This window comes from Haplochromis burtoni, unplaced genomic scaffold, assembly GCF_018398535.1.
Source record: "Haplochromis burtoni strain Fernald_Lab_line unplaced genomic scaffold, NCSU_Asbu1 Contig_258, whole genome shotgun sequence".
Lineage (NCBI taxonomy): Eukaryota > Metazoa > Chordata > Actinopteri > Cichliformes > Cichlidae > Haplochromis > Haplochromis burtoni.
This window is the reverse complement of record NW_024582619.1, coordinates 577,154-595,586: the sequence shown is the minus strand read 5'-3', so window position 1 is coordinate 595,586 and position 18,433 is coordinate 577,154. Positions and strand designations below refer to the sequence as shown.

General features: G+C 40.5%; 1 protein-coding gene across 2 annotated transcripts; it reads right to left on the bottom strand.

Annotated features, from left to right (window-relative positions):
- Window positions 1-1,745: 1,745 nt before the first annotated feature.
- Window positions 1,746-17,402, bottom strand: c1qtnf6b (C1q and TNF related 6b). 2 transcript variants are annotated; one of them, XM_005939432.3, is made up of 3 exons: window positions 17,248-17,402; window positions 12,118-12,310; window positions 1,746-3,748 (listed from the first exon to the last, which is right to left on the bottom strand). In XM_005939432.3, the coding sequence occupies exons 2-3, from the start codon at window positions 12,296-12,298 to the stop codon at window positions 3,201-3,203; spliced, it is 729 nt and encodes a 242-aa protein (XP_005939494.1). In that variant the 5' UTR covers window positions 12,299-12,310; window positions 17,248-17,402; the 3' UTR covers window positions 1,746-3,200. The 2 variants fall into 2 exon arrangements, with proteins under 2 accessions (XP_005939494.1, XP_042083336.1); XM_042227402.1 differs by having other exon boundaries at window positions 17,135-17,248.
- Window positions 17,403-18,433: the final 1,031 nt, after the last annotated feature.

Below are 18,433 nucleotides of genomic sequence, written 5' to 3'. Positions count from 1 at the left end.
TTCAAATGGCTAAATTACCTCCTCAACATGTCCTGAAGTTCCCCAGAGGCCTGGTAATGAACTAATCATTTGATTCAGGTGTGTTGACCCAGGGTGAGATCTAAAACCAGCAGGACGCCAGCCCTCGAGGCCTGGAGTTTGACACCCCTGCTGTGGGCAGACTCAACCCCGTCCGAGATGAGTCCGATAACTGGTTAGTTTGTAATAGTCTTCAGGTGCTTCAAAGAGCAGGGGGTAAAGTGGAGTTTGTACTGTGTGCGATGATTATTATAGATCATCTAAATGAATCTGTAGCCCACCTTTCTACCTGAAGAATGCTGCCAGACGCAAAATGAGAATTTCATTACTGCAGTGATAGCTGGTGTTTTTCACTCATCGGGGATAATTGGAAGGAAAATGTGTCTCAGTTGCTTGTTCATTGTTTAAGTTTAATGGGATTAGTTGAAACAGCCTGAACCGGACGGTTGTTTTCATGAATCCTGTAAACTTGAAGTTAATTGAGCTTATCGCTTTAACCGACTGTGAGAGTATTTATTTTAAGTGCTGTTGTTGTTAATGGGCAACATAGTGAGCCAGTTTACACACTATGTGTAAAGCTTTTCCCATTAGACTTCTTATTGCCAATAGTTTTGCTGGTTTTGCCACTGGTTCACTGCTGATTTATTTCTCTCTCTAATGGTGCATTTAATCGCCTTTGATGTAAAGAGTATCTTTTACTCAAATATATATTTTGACCCATTTATTTGCACGTAAATATTCTGTCTGTAATAGCAAAACATAGTAGGAAAAGCTAAACCAAACCAAATTAAACCCCTAAAGGACTCATTTGAACTAACAGCTTGCCTGCTGTGCATGTTGGAACAGCCTCCACTAGTCTGGGCTGATGATCCAGGAAAGCTGTCCTGCTTTGTTTCCCATCACAGTTTTCAGATCTTCATCGAAGGCTTAAAGTATTTACAGTGCTGCAGTCTGCCTTTCCTCCCCGAGCCTCCCTGAGGACGGCATTACAGCTAATGGGAGATATATGGCCAAACAGATGGAGCTGGCATGCTGTGGACTCATCCGCTGTCTCTCAGAGTTTGAGATGGCTTTTTGTTTGCTAGTTTGTTTGTTTATTTTGCAAATCTGGCCAGTTTTCAGACTTGATCACAAGTGTCATTCCCCTCATAAGGTTGAGTGGCCAACCACTAATCTGGAGGGTGCAACATGAAGAGAATAAGACAGGTGAGGAAAATCTTCCAGAATTGTTAACACACAAAAAAGCTCTTTTGAATCTTGACACAGTATAGAGCTCTTCATTTGATATAAAACTACAAGCCCTTTTGTTGCTCACTAATACAAATGAGGAGAGACTTGGTTTGTGAAGGGAATACTGTTTTTATATGTTATATAAACAAACACACGTAGACATACACAGTCCAGACCCAACAGCTTAAGTGGTAAAACATATTAAAGCTATTATAGAAAGCTCATTTACAGACATTTACATAAACTGCTCTGCAGCCTCAAGTCCCTAAAACAATAAACAATAACTGTCAAATACATTCCTGCATTTGATAAAAGCACCGTATGTATTTTCATATGCTGGGAAAGTGGTCAGCTCACCAAAATTACAAAAAGACAATAATGTAAATCCAGTTGTGCAATATTTTCCTGCCACGTCACTGCAAATATAAGCACTCGAGTTGGATTATGATTTTCGTTATGTATGAGAGCAGATGCTCACAGCCATTGTGATCCACTTGAAAAAAAAAACGGGCTGGAGCTCACTAGCAAAGAAGAAATGTGAAGGAGTGAGAATGAGAATGACTCGACCTCAGCGATCTTACTGCCGTTAAGTATTTGTAGGTAAATATAATTACAACTGCTTGTTTTGTTTTGACAAACAAATTATGATGTATGCAAATATTTATCTGTATTATTTTTCTTCTTCTTTTGAGATTGAACGACCCACTCTGATTTCTTTTGTATTTGTTTTATTATTGCTTATCTTCCCTGTGCCTTGTCCCCGATGTTCGTATTTTGCATTCTCATGCATGACCTCTGAACTGCTCCATGATCTTTGCCTTTTCCCTGCACCTCATTTGGATGGTTTGCTGTGCTGTCTGATTCCCCGTGTGTGATCTCTGACAGTGTTTTGCATTAAAGATTGGGATGTTTGGACTTTTACCTGATGTCTTGTGTTTGGGTGCATCCCTGTAGAATTTGTTCCACAAAAATTCTGCAAATATTTGGTAGCATTTTTGTAATAAAACTCACAACTAAGGGTGTAATTCAATGTATTTTATATGAAATTACAATGTAATTATATTTACCGGCAGGTACATAAGAGGGTAACAAGTCAGGCTTTTGCAAGAAACCTGTAAAGTAATTTTAAGTATTCGGTTACTTGCAGTGAGTAAATTATACTTTGAGTAAATTACAGTATAATGTGTAAAGCCTGGAAGTCAAATGTGTTTAAGTCCCTCCATAATGTAATAATTTCCTGTAAAGCACCTGAGGATATGCAATGCTTAAAATCGACCCTGTGTCTGTTAGCTGGTGTTTCGTGGAGTTGCCTAATGTGTATGCAATCATTTTATATTAGGACAGTGGATCTTTTAGATTCAGCATTTCCATGTCTGCATGGCTCCATACAGATGGTGGAATGGTGGCGGCTGTGGGACATTTTTGTAATTTGGATGAACTGACATTTTAAATTGCTTCTGTGAAAGAGGACATTTGTTTAATGAATAGCCGACTGCCACAATACATTTCACTCTGACAGATTCTATGTTGCTAAGAGGCATCGCACCATAAATGTCACATAAAACTGATTGCACAGATTTTAAACTCCCGAAAAATTGGTGTGACGTCTGATTAAAAAGTACCTGAAAGCAGGTGATCATGGGAAATGGCACAAAAAGTAAAATCTTTGTACGATAAAGTATTTCTAGTGCAAAGTAATTATTTAAACTTTTTTCCCCTATGCTGTACCAGTTGTGCCTCCTATTTCCTTTTTCTTTTTAAGGTTTAGATTTAAGCATTTTGGGCCGTCTTTATTTAACAAAACAGCATTTTCCTCTCTGGGTTGAAAGGAATATTTAAGCACCTAAATTGTTTTGTGCGCTAATAAGTACCTGTTTCTTGGCACAAAGTAACATCCCTGGGAAAAAGACTTAGTAATTGGACCCACACAGCCTCTCCATCCTGCCTTCTCCTCACTGGATGCTGGGAGCCACCAGGTATCCGTTGAAGGTGATGTAAACATCCACGTCGTCGCTGTAAATGGCGTTCTCCCGCTCCCTTTTGTAGAGCCGCACCCAGACCTCGTCATTCAGAGCCAGATCCAGCATGACGCTCTGACTCTGCATGATGGACCGCTCGCTGGGCTGAGCGTACAGGATCACCTGCTCCTTGTCGTTGTGCATCAGGTGGAGGTATGTCTCCTTAAAGTTCCACGTGTGGATATTGACGTTGAAGAAGTAGATCCCGGGCACGTAGCAGTAGAACTTGCCTTTGAACATGTTAAAGTGCTCGTAGAGGTTGACAAACACAGTGTCAAACACCAGCGCCTGGTAGTAGTCCAGGCTGTGCAGGGATTTGCGGCGTCCCACAGAGAAAGAAGAGTGAGGGATCTTGCAGGCGTCTCCGGGTGCACCTGCTTGGCCTTTGCTGCCTTTAGGGCCCATGGGGCCTCGGTAGCCAGGAGAGCCCTCCAGACCTGGTTTTCCGGGTGTACCTTTGTCTCCTTTGTCTCCTTTATCACCTAAAGGGACAAAATGAAACGTGAACAGGGAGGAAGACAGAAAACCCACATGCGTGACTTGCATGTTTGAATATTTTAACCCTTTAAAGCCTGAACCATGAAATAATTGCAAGAAAATTCTATATTCTTGAAAATATAGTGTTTAGTAAACCTTCTGATGAAATCTTTCATTTTTAAATTTCATAAATGATTTTATATGAGTAGAAGTCTCAAAAACTCACAGGCTCAACACATGTATCAAATGTGATACACTTGGCTTAACAGGGTTAAAAGTAAAGCTCTTAACAGACATTTTAATAAAGAAGAGGTTAGCTTTTGCAAAGTGAGATATACTAGTGCTCACTGTACCCATTAATAGCAAAGGCATGTCAAGACCACATTAATTTATTCCCAGCTGGCTGCACCAGATGTTTCTTTCTTCCAAGAACTCAAAGTGATCTTGTCATTTAGCAAAGTGCAGCATTTAGTTGGATTCAAAGATTTTCTCTCAACTCTTCCATTTTCAGGTCTCCGTTTTATTGTGCGCACAGTACCTGCCTGAACTTTTTCATAGTGGCTACAAATCTAGAAGCAGCAACAAATTCCAGTAAACCTTTTATATCTGACATTTCAAATCCTGCTTATAAATCTAAAGGAACTCTTTCATTCAAAGTAGTGCTTATTTTAAACTTGACCTCCTCATGGACTTTAAGACGAAATGTTCGGGTAGACCTTGTGAGGACAGCATGTCTGTAAAAAGCAGTTTGTTTCCAGAATCTACTGCCTCATTAAATTTGAAGTAATCACAGCCAAAGACCAGAAGGAACTGTAATCATTTCAGTTAAACACATTTATTTCTCCTTTTTCTGCTGCTGTTCTAGGCATCTGAAGGTGAACTACTACTACTGACACCCTGAGACAGCACATGAGCTCTACTGGAGGAATGAGCATCATTCTTCTAAAACTGACTTGGAGCTTTCGTGATGACGCACTGTTTCATAAAATCTCCCTTAAAAGAACAAGTAGGGGTTGGTGCAATCCAAAGGTATCAAAATGGTCATCTAGCCTTGCTTCCTTCAAATTGCCTCCCTTTTGGCCATACAAACTGATTGGTGCATTTAATTCATACACCAATCAGTCATAACATAACAACACCACCTGTCTAATATTGTGTTGGCCCCCCTTTTGCTGCTAAATCTTCCCTGACCCATCAAGGCACGGACTCCACTAGACTCCTGAAGGTGTGCTGTGGTATCTGGCGCCAAAATGTTAGCAGCAGACACTTTATGTCCTGGAAGTTGCTAGGTGCGACCTCCGTGGATTGGCCTTGTTTGTCCAGCACATCACACAGTCGCTCAATTAAATTGAGATCTGGGGAATTTGGAGTTCAAGCCAACACCCCAAACTCGTTGTTGTGCTCCTCAAACCATTCATGAAGAACTTTTGCTTTGTGGCAGGGAGCATTATCCTGCTGGATGAGCCTCCAGTCATCAGGGAACATCATTTCCATGAAAGGGTATACATGGTCTGTAGCAGTGCTTAGGTAGGTGGTACAAGGTTTCTCAGCAGAACATTGCCCATCACACTGCCTCTGCCAGCTTGTCTTCTTCCCATAGTGCATCACTCTCACACTGCCATCTGCTTGATTTAAAAGAAAACGTGATTCATGAGACCAGGTCATCTTCTTCCATTGCTCTGGTATCCAGTTCTGTTGCTCACATACCAATTGTTTCCAGGAGTCAGCATGGTCACCCTGATTGGTGGCTGTACAGTCTTCTACATAACAGCCTGCGATGCACTGACATCTTTCTATCAAAAACAGCATTACATTTTTAAGCTACAGTAGCTCATCGGTTGGATTGGATCAAAAGGACCAGCCTTCGCTCCCCACGTGCATCAGTGAGCCTTGGCTGCCCACGACCGTGTCGCTGGAACACTTTTGATAGATTGATAGACTGACCACTGCAGACCAGGAACACCACACAAGAGCTGCAATTTTGAAGATGCTCTGACCAAGTCATCGCAGTATGGCCCTTCTATCAAGCACATGAACTGTGAGAACACAATGTTTTCTTGCTCCCTAATATATCCCAGCCACTAGCAGGTGAAAAGATAATCAGTTTTATTCACTTCATCACTTCACCTGATTGGTGCATGTTCAGCTTAAAATATGTTTTTAAAAAAATTACTTGGATATGTTTTCCTAGTTTTTATTTGCTCTTTTCTTGTTTATATCTGTCTTCCCTGGTGGATTCTGCTAAGCTGCCACCACACGCCACCAAAACGTCCTCTTGATTTTAAATTTAAATGCGATGTGACAACAAGCTCTAAAAATGATTAATGCGATTTTGTGACTACTGACTGAAATGTCTCTATTTAAGCGAACATTTTGAGTGGTGCTATTATTCCCGAAACACAAGAGAATACTTTTGAGCTGATTGTACATTTGCATGTCAAGTGACACTGCTTATTCGGTAAGCCTTCCTACATGCCATCACCATATCGCTGTGGAACAGCTGTAAAAAGATGTGAGCCAAGAAAAGGCTCAGGCATACATAAACAGAAGCTAATTTAGGAGCAGTGCAGCTTACTGAAATTATGGGATGAAAAGTGGGTGACCATTTTCACTTTCAGCTGACAGCAGAGTTGGCTCAAATCTATCTATCATCAAGGATCTACATGCAACTTTATTACAGCAATATTCTAGGCCAATTCGAAGATGGCTTGACAAGCCTAAAGGCAAGCACTTGTGCTCCCTATTTTCTGCCATACATACTGACTGGCCGCTTCATTACACCTATTCAACTGCTCGTTAATGCAAATATCTAATCAGCCTGTCACATGGAGGAAGCCTAGTGCATTTAGGAATGTAGGTCGAGACAACCTGCTGAGTTTAAAACTGAGAATCAGAATGGAGAAGAAAGATGATTTACGTGACTCTAAAACTGGCATTAGTTCTAGATGGGCTGATTATTGCAGAAACTGATGATCTTCTGGGATTTTCCAAAACAACCATCTGTAGGGTTTACAGAGAATGGTCCAAAACAGAGAAAATATCCAGTGAACAGCAGTTCTCTGGGTGAAACTGACTTGTTAATGTCAGAGGTCAGCGGGAAATGGCCACACAGCTTTGAGCTGATAAGAAGGCAACAGTAACTCAAAAAAACATTAATCACAACCAAGGAATGCAGAGATGCTTCTCTGAATGCACAACAGACATGTTGTGCATTCCCTTGCAGCAGAATGGCTACAGCAGCAAAGGACTACAGTGTGGGCTTTTGGCTACAATTTTTGACACAGGCTCACCAAAATTGGTCAATAGAAGATTGAAAAAATGTTGCCTGGTCTGATGAATCTCAATCTCAATTTCTGATGCAACTTTCAGATGGTCAGAACTTGGCGTAAACAACATGAAACTATGGCTCCATCCTGCCTTGTACTGTCCCAATCAAAAATTTAAGACCACTTGGAAAAATGGCAGAAAATCATATTTTGCATTGTTGGATCTTGACAAGGTTCCAAGCAGAGCTTCAACATGCAACAAGAAGAAATGGGAGTGAGACAAAACATATTTTGAGCATGCAATTTATTAGAAACAACGTTTAAACGGAAACAGGCTGTTTATCAAAAGTTTAGGACCACATGCCAAGAATTCATGATCAAGAGTTCAGGCTAGTGGTGTTAATTGTTTGGAAGATACTGGGGATCATATTATTGGTTGGGTTTTCTCCTAAATACTGTAGTGCCTGTACAAAGAGATTACACTATAGCTTTTAGAAAAAAAACTGGTGTATGATAGTTTCGTCAGTTTTGAGAGGCTCTGAGGTTTTAGGGTGATAAAAAGAAACCTGTAAATATGACTTTCTTGCGAAGTCTTGCTGAGCTTGCTCTGCATTATTTTAGGCAACTAAAACTGTGGTTATGAGTTAAACACCTCTGGGATCGCTAAACCCCACAGGAAGAAGCCACAGTGCTTCCCTCTTTAACCATGACCAACACTTCCTGTAGAGGTAAGCACTGCTCATCCTCTCCACAGAGCCACAGTGACGTCTCCAGCTGTGACCAGCGTCCAAACAAAAACGTCCCGAGCAGAGTTACAGCAGTTTCCACAAACAGTAGCTTAGCAGCACATCTGGTCACAATGACCTACAGTGAGTGACTTATCCGGCAATAATACACAGTTACTGTTACATGTTGCAAAATACTTAGATGAGAAAAAACCCATTGTTTCTTTGGTTTGGAAACCTTTACATGTTTTTTTAACCTATTTTTAACAAAAAATAAAAATATAAAAAAATATAATGGCAAACAAGGAAATGGTTCTAAGTGTGAAATATACACTTTTACGTCATGGGTTTTAATTTAATTACTAACTTTCATGTGCTCATTTTAATACATACACTATATACAACATAGAATAGTATTTTAAATATCACTAAGACTTGCTGTTGCTCTTCTTGTAGGCAAATATAGGTCTATGACACTGTAGGTTTAGGATATTACGATCAGATGGTTATGAGTCACTGAATGTCTGGAAAAAGATCACAGACGTTGCTCCTTTCCCAGGCCCGAGGCCTCAAAAGTAGTATACATGGCGGTATGGGCGGAGATTGTAACAGCAGTTACAAGTGGAAAGTTAAAGAGATGAGAATTGCTGCAAAGATTCAAGAATGACTGCAACAATAAACTTGTTATCAAAGAGAGTCACATGCACTTAAAAAAGCACCAATTAGCCAATGGTATTGTTGCTTTTCTTTACAACTATGCAGCTGGAATGTGGACACTGCTGTTCCATGTATCAAGTACATCAAGCAACACTTCTTTTTATTTGCTTTTGATTTACTTGGGATGAATCTAGAGTCCGAAAGTGGATCAAGACCCACAAGTTGAGCAACTTAAAAGATAAATTTGAGATAAACATGTTAATTTGGGAACTGAAAGTACTGACACTGAAAGCAGCAAACGTTAAACTGCAGGGTTTCATAGAAACAAACATAAGATCCTATTACTAAAATTAAGCAACATTGCACGACACCAAGTCTTAACTCCAAAGTCATGCATTTTGGAATCAACTTGACAGAAAGGCAGACATGAAAGGTCAGAGGTCAAATTGGATGGAAACTATAGCGTGTATTTAGACAATACCTAAATGTTGCAAATACAAACTAAGGCAACAGATTTTTAAGCATAGTTTTAGAGATAAAAGACATTTTATGAAAGTTTGGTCTTATTTGACCTTGAAGAAGCCGTCAGAGGCACAAAGTAATTATTATGATGGCTAATATGTTAGGATGAGTGACAAGCCCTGATCAGAAGACCTGTGAGTCCTGCTGGTGACATATGGATACAAACGTTTGCTAATATAGGTGGGCGATTCACCATGCACAGCCCTAAAGGTGAACAACAGAACTTTTTCCCAGAGTGCAGTCAACTGACACTGAAGAAATCACCTGAATGTTGCATTTTCAGTCAGTCATCCAGGTGATTTCTTCAGTGTCAGTTGACTGCAGGTTTCCCCAACCTTATAAAAAGTACATTATAGGCCGTGAGTTCAGTTTTATGATCATTAATATGCAAATTGTCGTGACCTTTGATGAATGGCCATGAGTACCATTCACAGAGAGCTGGTTAAATGCTGCAGTTGTAAGATGTTTCAAAATGCACCATTAGGCCCCCTCCTTGTTTCTACCAATAAAAACACAATGTCCAGATGAACAGAATCAGGTTTCTGGGATTTTGAGGATGGATCAAGACACCAAATTAACTTTTCAATGTAATGCTACTAAAGAAAAATGTGTGGGTGTAAATTCTGATTTGCCCGTGACTGAAGGTTCGTGTTTCTTTTGAGAAATTTGGCAAACTGAGATTGACTTACTGACTATGGTTACACTGTTTGAGTAAAACCAACAGCACATACTGCTGCATTTTTGATCATGCACTTAGTTCAGTTTGCTTGCTGTGCAACGCAAAGTTGCTTCACATTTTGACTCCCCACTGGGTCCATGAAATTACAGTTGGACTTTGATGAGGAAAGTTGTGACATGGCACAAAAACACTTGAACTGTGTTTGCATGTGAGAAGCTTAATGATAGACCAGCAGAGACATTTTTGTGGTTCAATGGTTGGACTGGTTTACGGGCTGATCGTGGGTCAGAACAGACTTGGCATGTCCGGTAATCAAAGAACCAACAGATAAAGCAACAGAGTGATGACACATCATCTGGATCGCTCTGGCTGAGTTGGCTGACTGACTTAGCATATTAAACACACATGTTCTTGCAAATCCCTCTCCAACTCGATCTCTTGCATTGGGAAATCCCACTGATTCCCACTTTTTAACCCCACTGATTCTCTCACAACACTTCCCCCTCTTTCTCTTACCTTCATTGTATATATATGTACTAGTATGTGCACGCACAGATAAAGCCACACAGATGCACAAACACTGACACTCCAAGTCTTCACTGTTGGCCTTCCTCACTGCCTGCAGTAACAGTAACTCAAACAAGCTGTCATGGATTTGACTGTGTAATCAGGTGTAGTAAGCACAGGATCCACAGTGTTTATAGGACGGCAGATTAAGGAGTCAAACTGGACCACTTCCAAGTTTTATTTAATCTGCTTCTTTTTAATTTAAAGTGGGCCTGAGGTTAGTAGGACATGTTTTGTTGGTCCTTTTCCCCACGTGCTGCTTGATGTGTGTCTATAGCTGTGTAACCGAGCCCACGTTTACTGGTGTTAATTTGTGGTTATTGAAGTAACCACGGTTTTGGTTTTTTAAAGAAAATACACAATGTAGGAACAATTTGCCCGGAAATATTTGTAATGTTGAAAGTGGGTTGTGATAAAGAGCTTTAAGATCAGGTAAGCTTTAAGGTTTCTCACATTTATTTTAATATTGCCCTGTAATTGGTAAGTATTAGTAGAAGCTATTGCAACAAGACAACCTAGGACTTTTTGGACCACTGAAAATCTGGGACACCAAAGTAACTGCCTGCTTATTTGGCAATGCAGTCTAGAGCCTGGTGAATTATACTGTGGCAAGCATTGTTTTTCTCTCTCTAAATGGGTCATTTTGTAGTGTAATTATCTTTGAGTTTAGTTTAGACCAAGTCTGAGTATCCTGCAGCCCATTTCAAATGAAGTTGCCCATTTTCTTAAAACTCATTGCACGAATATCAGGTTCAGGTTAGATGCAGTCCAGAATTGGATGTATGGTCAACCTGCCATTGGTTCAAACTCTGAACCCCATGAAGACTCTTAGTAACCTCCAGTAACACAGTACCATGTAAGTCAGAGGTAACAGACAGGGAACAGTCTGTTTATGTAGACTCCAAGTTAAAATGTCAAACTTTACTGCAGAAACAAACATGTTTAGAGGAAGATACATAAAAAAATACTAGCAGCCACCAGTGCTGGTCCTCAGTAGATACGAAGTCGGGTGTTCATGCTACCCACCCATCCAGCTGGCACGCTGGCAACAATACCCCTCGGTCTGTTCAAATCAGTGAACTGGACCTCTTTGATGTTTGTGGTGTTGGTGCTTTTATTAAATATTTGCAACTGTATTAAAAGTAATATTATTTGCCCAGTTACCGAACAGAATATCCAAGAAGTCTGTGATGGTCAGTATGTTGCCTGGATTCCTGACTATCTATCAGAGAGGCCTCTATGTGGCAGAAGACAGGAGACTTTTCTATACAGTTTATAGCTGTATATATTATTGTGACGTGCTTTTTAACAAACTGCAAACTTCCCTCGTTTGGCCTTTGAGCTTTGGCTTGTTGACTGATGCATTTATTATAACAAAATGTCATTCCACCTTAATGAAATCCTTGCATACATTCATATTTTGATGCTGATATACATTTCCTACCACAGATACTGTGAAAAGCCACCATTGTCACTAGTATTTGGCTGCCTGCTGCTTTACAAAATGTTAAAAAGCAGCTGATTTTTGAAGTGGTTCCAGATTCCTTCTGTTGCGCGAGTATCTAATTTCCTTTTCACTGACAATCTCTCATTTTACTCTCAGTTCCACTTAGCCATCACTGCATGGCTACACTTAGTAGCTCTATTCCATTATTATAGATATGTGATTACTCTCCTGATTAAGGAGTACACACACACACACACACACACACACACACACACACACACACACACCTGGAAAAGGAAAAGCGCAGACTTTGTAAATGCAGCTTAAAATAGAGCCCTCGTAGTACACACTTTGAAGAGTGAATGATTTTTTTAGGAAATTAACAAGCAACGATTCTCCAATCATGGCATCATTTGCATGATTGACCGTCAAAGCTGCAATTATCAACTGAACGCAGTCTGTAATCAGCAGTGTTTCAGAGCTTAACAGATGCTTTTCAAGTCCCTGGTACCTTTGAGGATGGTCATGTTAATGACAGTTCGGACTTCAGGCATTTGATACTGAGCCGTGGCTGCGGGAGAATCTTGCTGGTCGCAGCATCGTCTGCAGAGTCTGGAAGGAGACCTGGAGGGGGAGGGGACACAGCAAACCAAGGCAAGGAGCAACAGCAGCCCAAAACACCCCGACAACATGACTGTCTCAACCTGAGGATGGAAGGAAAGAAAAGAAATAAGCAATCAAAATAATGGTAATGCTCCAGGACAATGTTAAACTGTATGTCCATATGAGGCCATAGTGATGGCAGATGTTTACAGATGCATGCAACTTTATGACTCATATAATAATAATGGTGTTTTTACTCTCTGATAAAGAGGAATTTGAAAGTGAAAAAAGATCAGCCCCCAAACCAACATTTTTTTGGTTAGTTATGTTGTTTGTTGGTGTGCCGTATTTTTCACATTCCTGTGGAAATCTGGTCTATAAATCTGGACTGTAACTGCATCTTCTCAGGAGACAATGATATTGACAGTATTTCTCAGGTTTCTCTTGCAGCCCTTATTAGCCATTGTGCACCTACATTTAGTGATCTATACAAGATGTAATATACTACAATGCAATTTTACCATGACACTGTGGTTTTAGAGTTGCAGCAAGAAGTATTCAAAAACCGTAAAAAACCGTACTACTTCTTAAAAGTATGTTTGGCATTTTGAAATGTAAGAACTTAAGGTCAACTTGACAGACCAGATTATGTTATTTTAGGATTATCGTATAGTATCCAGAGGATCAAGAAGTGAAATATAAGCCTTTCTATAGACTAAAAACAAGAGTGAGAAAGTTTTCTGAGGCTGGAACTTTGATCACAATATAAAACAAAATTAATATTTTGGTTGAGAATCGTTTCAAAGCTGTTCATTACAAATGAAACTTGACTACATAATTGAAGGTTATGAAGAAAAAGACCCAAATGTGTCCATCATTATGTGCCTGTGTAACAGTAACCATAGCACAGACAATATGACACTTGATTGATGCTTTACCCAGAGTGCTTTATGGTAACGTGAGTACATATGTTTCCAAGATGCACAACCCAGAGTCAGCCAGACCCTCCCACCCCGAAACTGTAGCCACTGAGAAACACAAGACCATAAAATCCATCTGGTTAAAAGGGGAATGCTACAATCTTTTCCTTTGAGCTTCCTTACACAACTAGAGACACAAACTTTGACGTTATATTAAATAAAAATCTCAAGATTAGTCTACATTGGGTTCTACAGTGAGCCCTAAGGAGCAGGGGATGTAACACTGACCAACTGACTGGTGGACAGTGAGCACCCCTCATGATGGATCTCAGCACATTTTGTTTTCTGCTGCCCCAACCGGTCATGGCAGATTGTGCCCCTCCCTCAGCCTGGTTCTGCTCAAGGTTTCTTCCTGTTAAAAGGGAGATTTTCCTTCCCACCATCACCAAGTGCTAGCTCATAGGGGGACACATGTTGTATAAAGTGCTTTGAGTGCTCGTTTTCCCTAACATGACCAGCAACAGAAAATAGTCCATCAACAATTAATCAATAAAAATCTGAATATTGATCTAATATTTTGCCATTTACATGTGTTGTAATTTTCTGTTTTCTCAGAGAAGCATCTAAGTCTCTGAAAAAAGTCTTAATAAAAAACTTTATTTGATAGAATTAGAGGCCTGCTGCTGCAGGAAATGAAGCCCATGAGAGTGGTATTCTTAGGCCATAAAAACAAAACTGCATGTGCTTGTCTGGTCTGCATTTTTCACCTTTTCCTCTCATTCGCTCTTATCTATTTCATTTTCATCCTCAAACGCAACGCCTCTGAAAAGGAAAAGCATAACAGAACGAGAGGAAATGTTTGTGTGAGAAAGGAGAAAACTGAGGAAATGAAATAAACAGGGAAGAGACAGATGAGAGATTCCCTGAGGTTTTTACAGTGATGGATGAATGTTAAAAGGATTTGAGATGACAGATGGCGCATGACTGTGAGAAAAATGAAATAACTGGAGCGCTGCCCCAACGTTTTTATCTGACTAGTGATAGTAAAATATAACAGTTATTATCTGCCTCGCTATTACAGCCTGTCAGATGTCACGCAACGCATCTCTGCTCTGTTCTCCAACATGTCTGAAAAATTAGGCTCAGATTTATCATATGAATTTGTATTTCTGTCATTTTGGCAATATTCTGCGGCAAATGCAACAAGAAATGGCCTTCGGTTCCTTTTAAAGACAATCCAGACTAAAGCTGTATTTCTGTCACAAAGCAGTAACCATAAGAAGAGGATGAGTGGTGCAGCTTGAAAGTGCTTACGTTGGAACGTTGAGCTGGTGTGGAAAATCCAAGTGATTATTTGGATTTTTTTCTTGGAAAGCTGTCAACTGTGGATTCACTGCAGTTGACACAAAAAATATATATTTTGCAGACTTCAAAGAATCCCACATGCTACTGTATATTTGCTCTCCAGTTACCAGAGTGTCCCTGAATGGGTGGCTTATTTTTACAGTGTCACAGGAACGCAGTGCACAGGACAGGGAAGCGCTCAGCAGGCACTCTGCTTGACTGACTGGCAACCTGTCAGCTTATAAAAAGCCAACCCTTAGTGACAGGAAGTAATATTTCTACAGTCCCAAGATAGGAAACACTTGTTGAAATTATAGGTTTTGGTCAGTGGAGGCAGTGCCCAGCCGCTGTGCACCGAGATGAAGAAAAGATGCATCTTCTTGGGTTTTCTGAAGCAGCTTTTGCACCTAAACCTTAGATAATGAGAAGAATCGTGTCATTCTGATGTCCTTTCTCTCATGTGGCGTGCAGAAGGAAACATATGTGTTCTCACTAATGTAGGACTGAACACAGAGACAAGGACACTCACTCACACCTATGGCTCATTCAGAAGCATGAGCTGATATCTGTGTTGGTGTTGCTCTTATATTATGACACTAGCACTGGTCAAGGATTAACTGGCAGCAGCCAAGAAGTTAGCTAACGTACTTAAAAGCTATCGCTAGCAAACCTACATTTGGCCAACAACAAAGCAAACTAAATAAAATATTTGTTCGTTGTATAAATGAATGAAGAAAATGCTTAAAATGTTGACCATTTGTTCTTAAAGAGAGTTTTATATAAAACTCAAAGTTATGACATTACAAAAATTACAATTACAATGTTGATCCTGGACCAACATTATTATGATGGGAACAACACCAACACGGGGATATCAGATACATCCATTTAGAATTAGCATTTCACCTGTAACAAGCATGTGTTTGCACTGTGAGCGAAAACCAAAGTTACCAGAAAGGACCAACACAGGCAGGAGGAGAACGTGTGTACCTCTGTCTTAACAAGTCCTAAAACAGTTCAGGGCTCCAGCGTGTTCATGAAAACAGCCTGAACAGGTCAAAACTTCAGCAATATTTGTGCCATATAAAAATACTGTACAAATGCCTACATGCATATCAGTGAACCAACTAGAGGGACTATCATGGTGTCATGCGCGTGTCCTACGTAGCGCCTATGCATAGCTTTTCAGACCATGTCCACATATTGTAGCTAATAACTATCACCAGGGGGCAGTGTCTGTGGGGCTCACTATTAAACCAATCAGCTTTTGACCCATGTATGCCATCCTCACCTTCAGGCCAGCACTGTTGCTTTTTGTAGGACTGCATGCAACCACATACGTATAGGATGCATATCTCACATCCTTCACCCTGATAGCTGAATATCAACACAAATGAACACCAACAAGGTTATATCAATTCTGCTTCAAAGGATGGGTTGGAAATGTGATCATGTGGCTTCAGGCCAATCATTGTAAATGGCAAAGGTGAGGGTCGAGCATGGGTAGCAACATTGTTTGATGCATGAGTGCATTTAAAGGTATTGTTTAGGATTTGCCCCTAAAAGTACCACTTGAGGTCCTCCACGTTGGTCTAACCTGGTATATCCCATCCAGTACTCACCCGATTGGCAAGAATATTTATTTATTTACTGATTGATTGATTTTTAATAATTAATATCATGGTCTCCAAAAAATGAAGTGACATTTCCTCCAGCACCATGTGTTATCCTTTTGTGGCTTTTGGCAACACGTCTTGGCATGACCGTAACATTTGTCACAGATCTCCGTGGCAGAGGATGCAGCCAGTTCTTACTAAATTGCTTGTTACAGTTTCAGAATCAAATCTCCACCTGTCTTTAATAAGTTCTACATTTACATGCTTAGGTTTTTGAAAACTAATGACCACATTAATGACCTGCCTTACTGAAGACTATGTGGTAACCTTCCATTCAGTGTGTTTCTGCATTTTGGCAAAATTTGAAAATACTGCAGAAATGTTAAGGGGGATAAACAGAAACATGAGTTACACTTGAAGATTTCGGGCAAGCACACAGCAGGCTGACACACCCTTGGCCTTATTTTATTATGCAACATGCTGTCAAATTGATTAGGCCCCACGTTCAGCTTGCTTTATGGCAGGAAAAGAAAGTGTGCAACAGACGTTTTAAAGTTACTGAAAGCTGTGCAACTACAAAGGCAATAACAATTAGTCAGATTTTATAGCTGGTTTAATATCATCAAACGGGAACAAAAATTAATCTCTTACATCATACTCTACCAACAAACATCACCCCAATGCGTGCCTGCGTGCGTGTGCGCGCGCCCGTGTCTGTGAATCATAACAAGTAACAACCACTAATCAGCTGATCAACACGCACTGCACTCATGCAGCTGTTATAATGAATTGGTTTAAGAAGCCACGTCTACAACGCCAGAGCATCAACTTGGCATGCATCTGCACTCCGGATAAAGCACATACGCGCGCACACGCACGCAATGTCGGGCAGTAGGCCGGCGCGTGAGAGCGTGCGCGGTGATATAGCTGCCGGGGTAAGTTTGCAAAAGAAAAAAAAAGCTACTGCTGAGTTGGCGACTTGTGAATAACTTCTCCAGCCTCTGCACGTCTCTGCAAGCGCACCGCCAGCTGCTTTTTTCTTTACCTTCATTCACCGTTTCTTTTCCTTTTTTTTTGTACAGCATTACGATGCAGAGTCGGTCGATTGTCATAAAGTCGCTGTCACATCTTGTCAGAGTGTCTGGTCGCTTTTCTTACCTGCAGGAGTCTCAGACGAGGAGGAAAAGCAGACTGCTGGTGTCAGACTGAGAGGAGGAACAACTGAGAAGAAACCTCTCTCTCTCTCTCTCTCCCTCTCTCTCTCTCTCTCCTATACACACACATTCCTCCCTCCCACTCCTGTATATAACCTACCCTCACACACACAGCACAACAAATCCTCCTCTTTCATCAAATAACATAAAGTCAGTGTTACTCCCTTCTCCCTGGTGTGTTCATTTCCTGCAGCCCCTCCTCCACACAATCTCTCTCTCTCCTTAAACTCCAGATCCATCATTCTTACTTAACAGAGAGTCAAGATAGCTGTGTTTCCATCCAGGAGTTTTATAACAGGGAGCTCAAAGTGGCACGAGGAGCTGTCACCACCCAAACTCTAATATAGGTCATCGCTGTCCTCTGTCCAGGCAGCGCAGATGCCCATGACTCAGATTCTGGACTGCAAACAACATACTTTCATTTAATTTGTTCCATTTCAAAACTATCACCGTCATAAAGTCCTGCTGTAGCTGCTGTTAAGACTGTGAAAATGCATAACCAGCATTTTCTTTTCTAAAACATATGCTGCAGAATATCAGAATGAATTCAGCAGGCATGGGAGTATCTATCATCTGGGTGTCCTGGTGGTCCAAGCGCATGTGTGCACAAAATAAATAATTTAGCCAATTTAGATTCTGTTTATTTTGTTTTATTGGTATATCAAATTGTTCTAGTTCTTAACAAAAAGGTTATTGACATTTTCTTGGTGTCTTTAAAAAACAACATTACTAAAAGTGGCAGGCAGCCATGAAAATCATAGGTCAGACAGCTCGTCAAAGCCCTCAGTCCCTTTATGGACAGTGTGTTACAATAAGCCTGGGGAATTTCGTGTGACCCAACTCACATCCTGTTGTCACAATATGAACTTTGTACTTTCTGGCAGAAGATACAAAGTTCCACACTGTAAGTTTGACAGACTGAAAGTCATCAGTTGCTTGTTCAATTGATGCTCTGAACAGCACTGTGTAGTGTGGAGGTCATTGGGTGAGTGCAACCTATCAGTTACACGTACAATTATTGTTCATGCTGATTAGTGTTATTAAAATGAGATTTGTTGTGATTTGTATTCTTGGTAGTTTTAAAGGCTGTACTGTCAACTTGGATTTGAAGTCCAAAACTCCTCCTTAGG

Coding starts and splice junctions, on each gene's coding strand:
- c1qtnf6b (XM_042227402.1), bottom strand. Junction 3,749..12,117: donor TAACATGACCATCCTCAAAG/GTACCAGGGACT, acceptor TTGTCCCTTTAG/GTGATAAAGGAGACAAAGGA.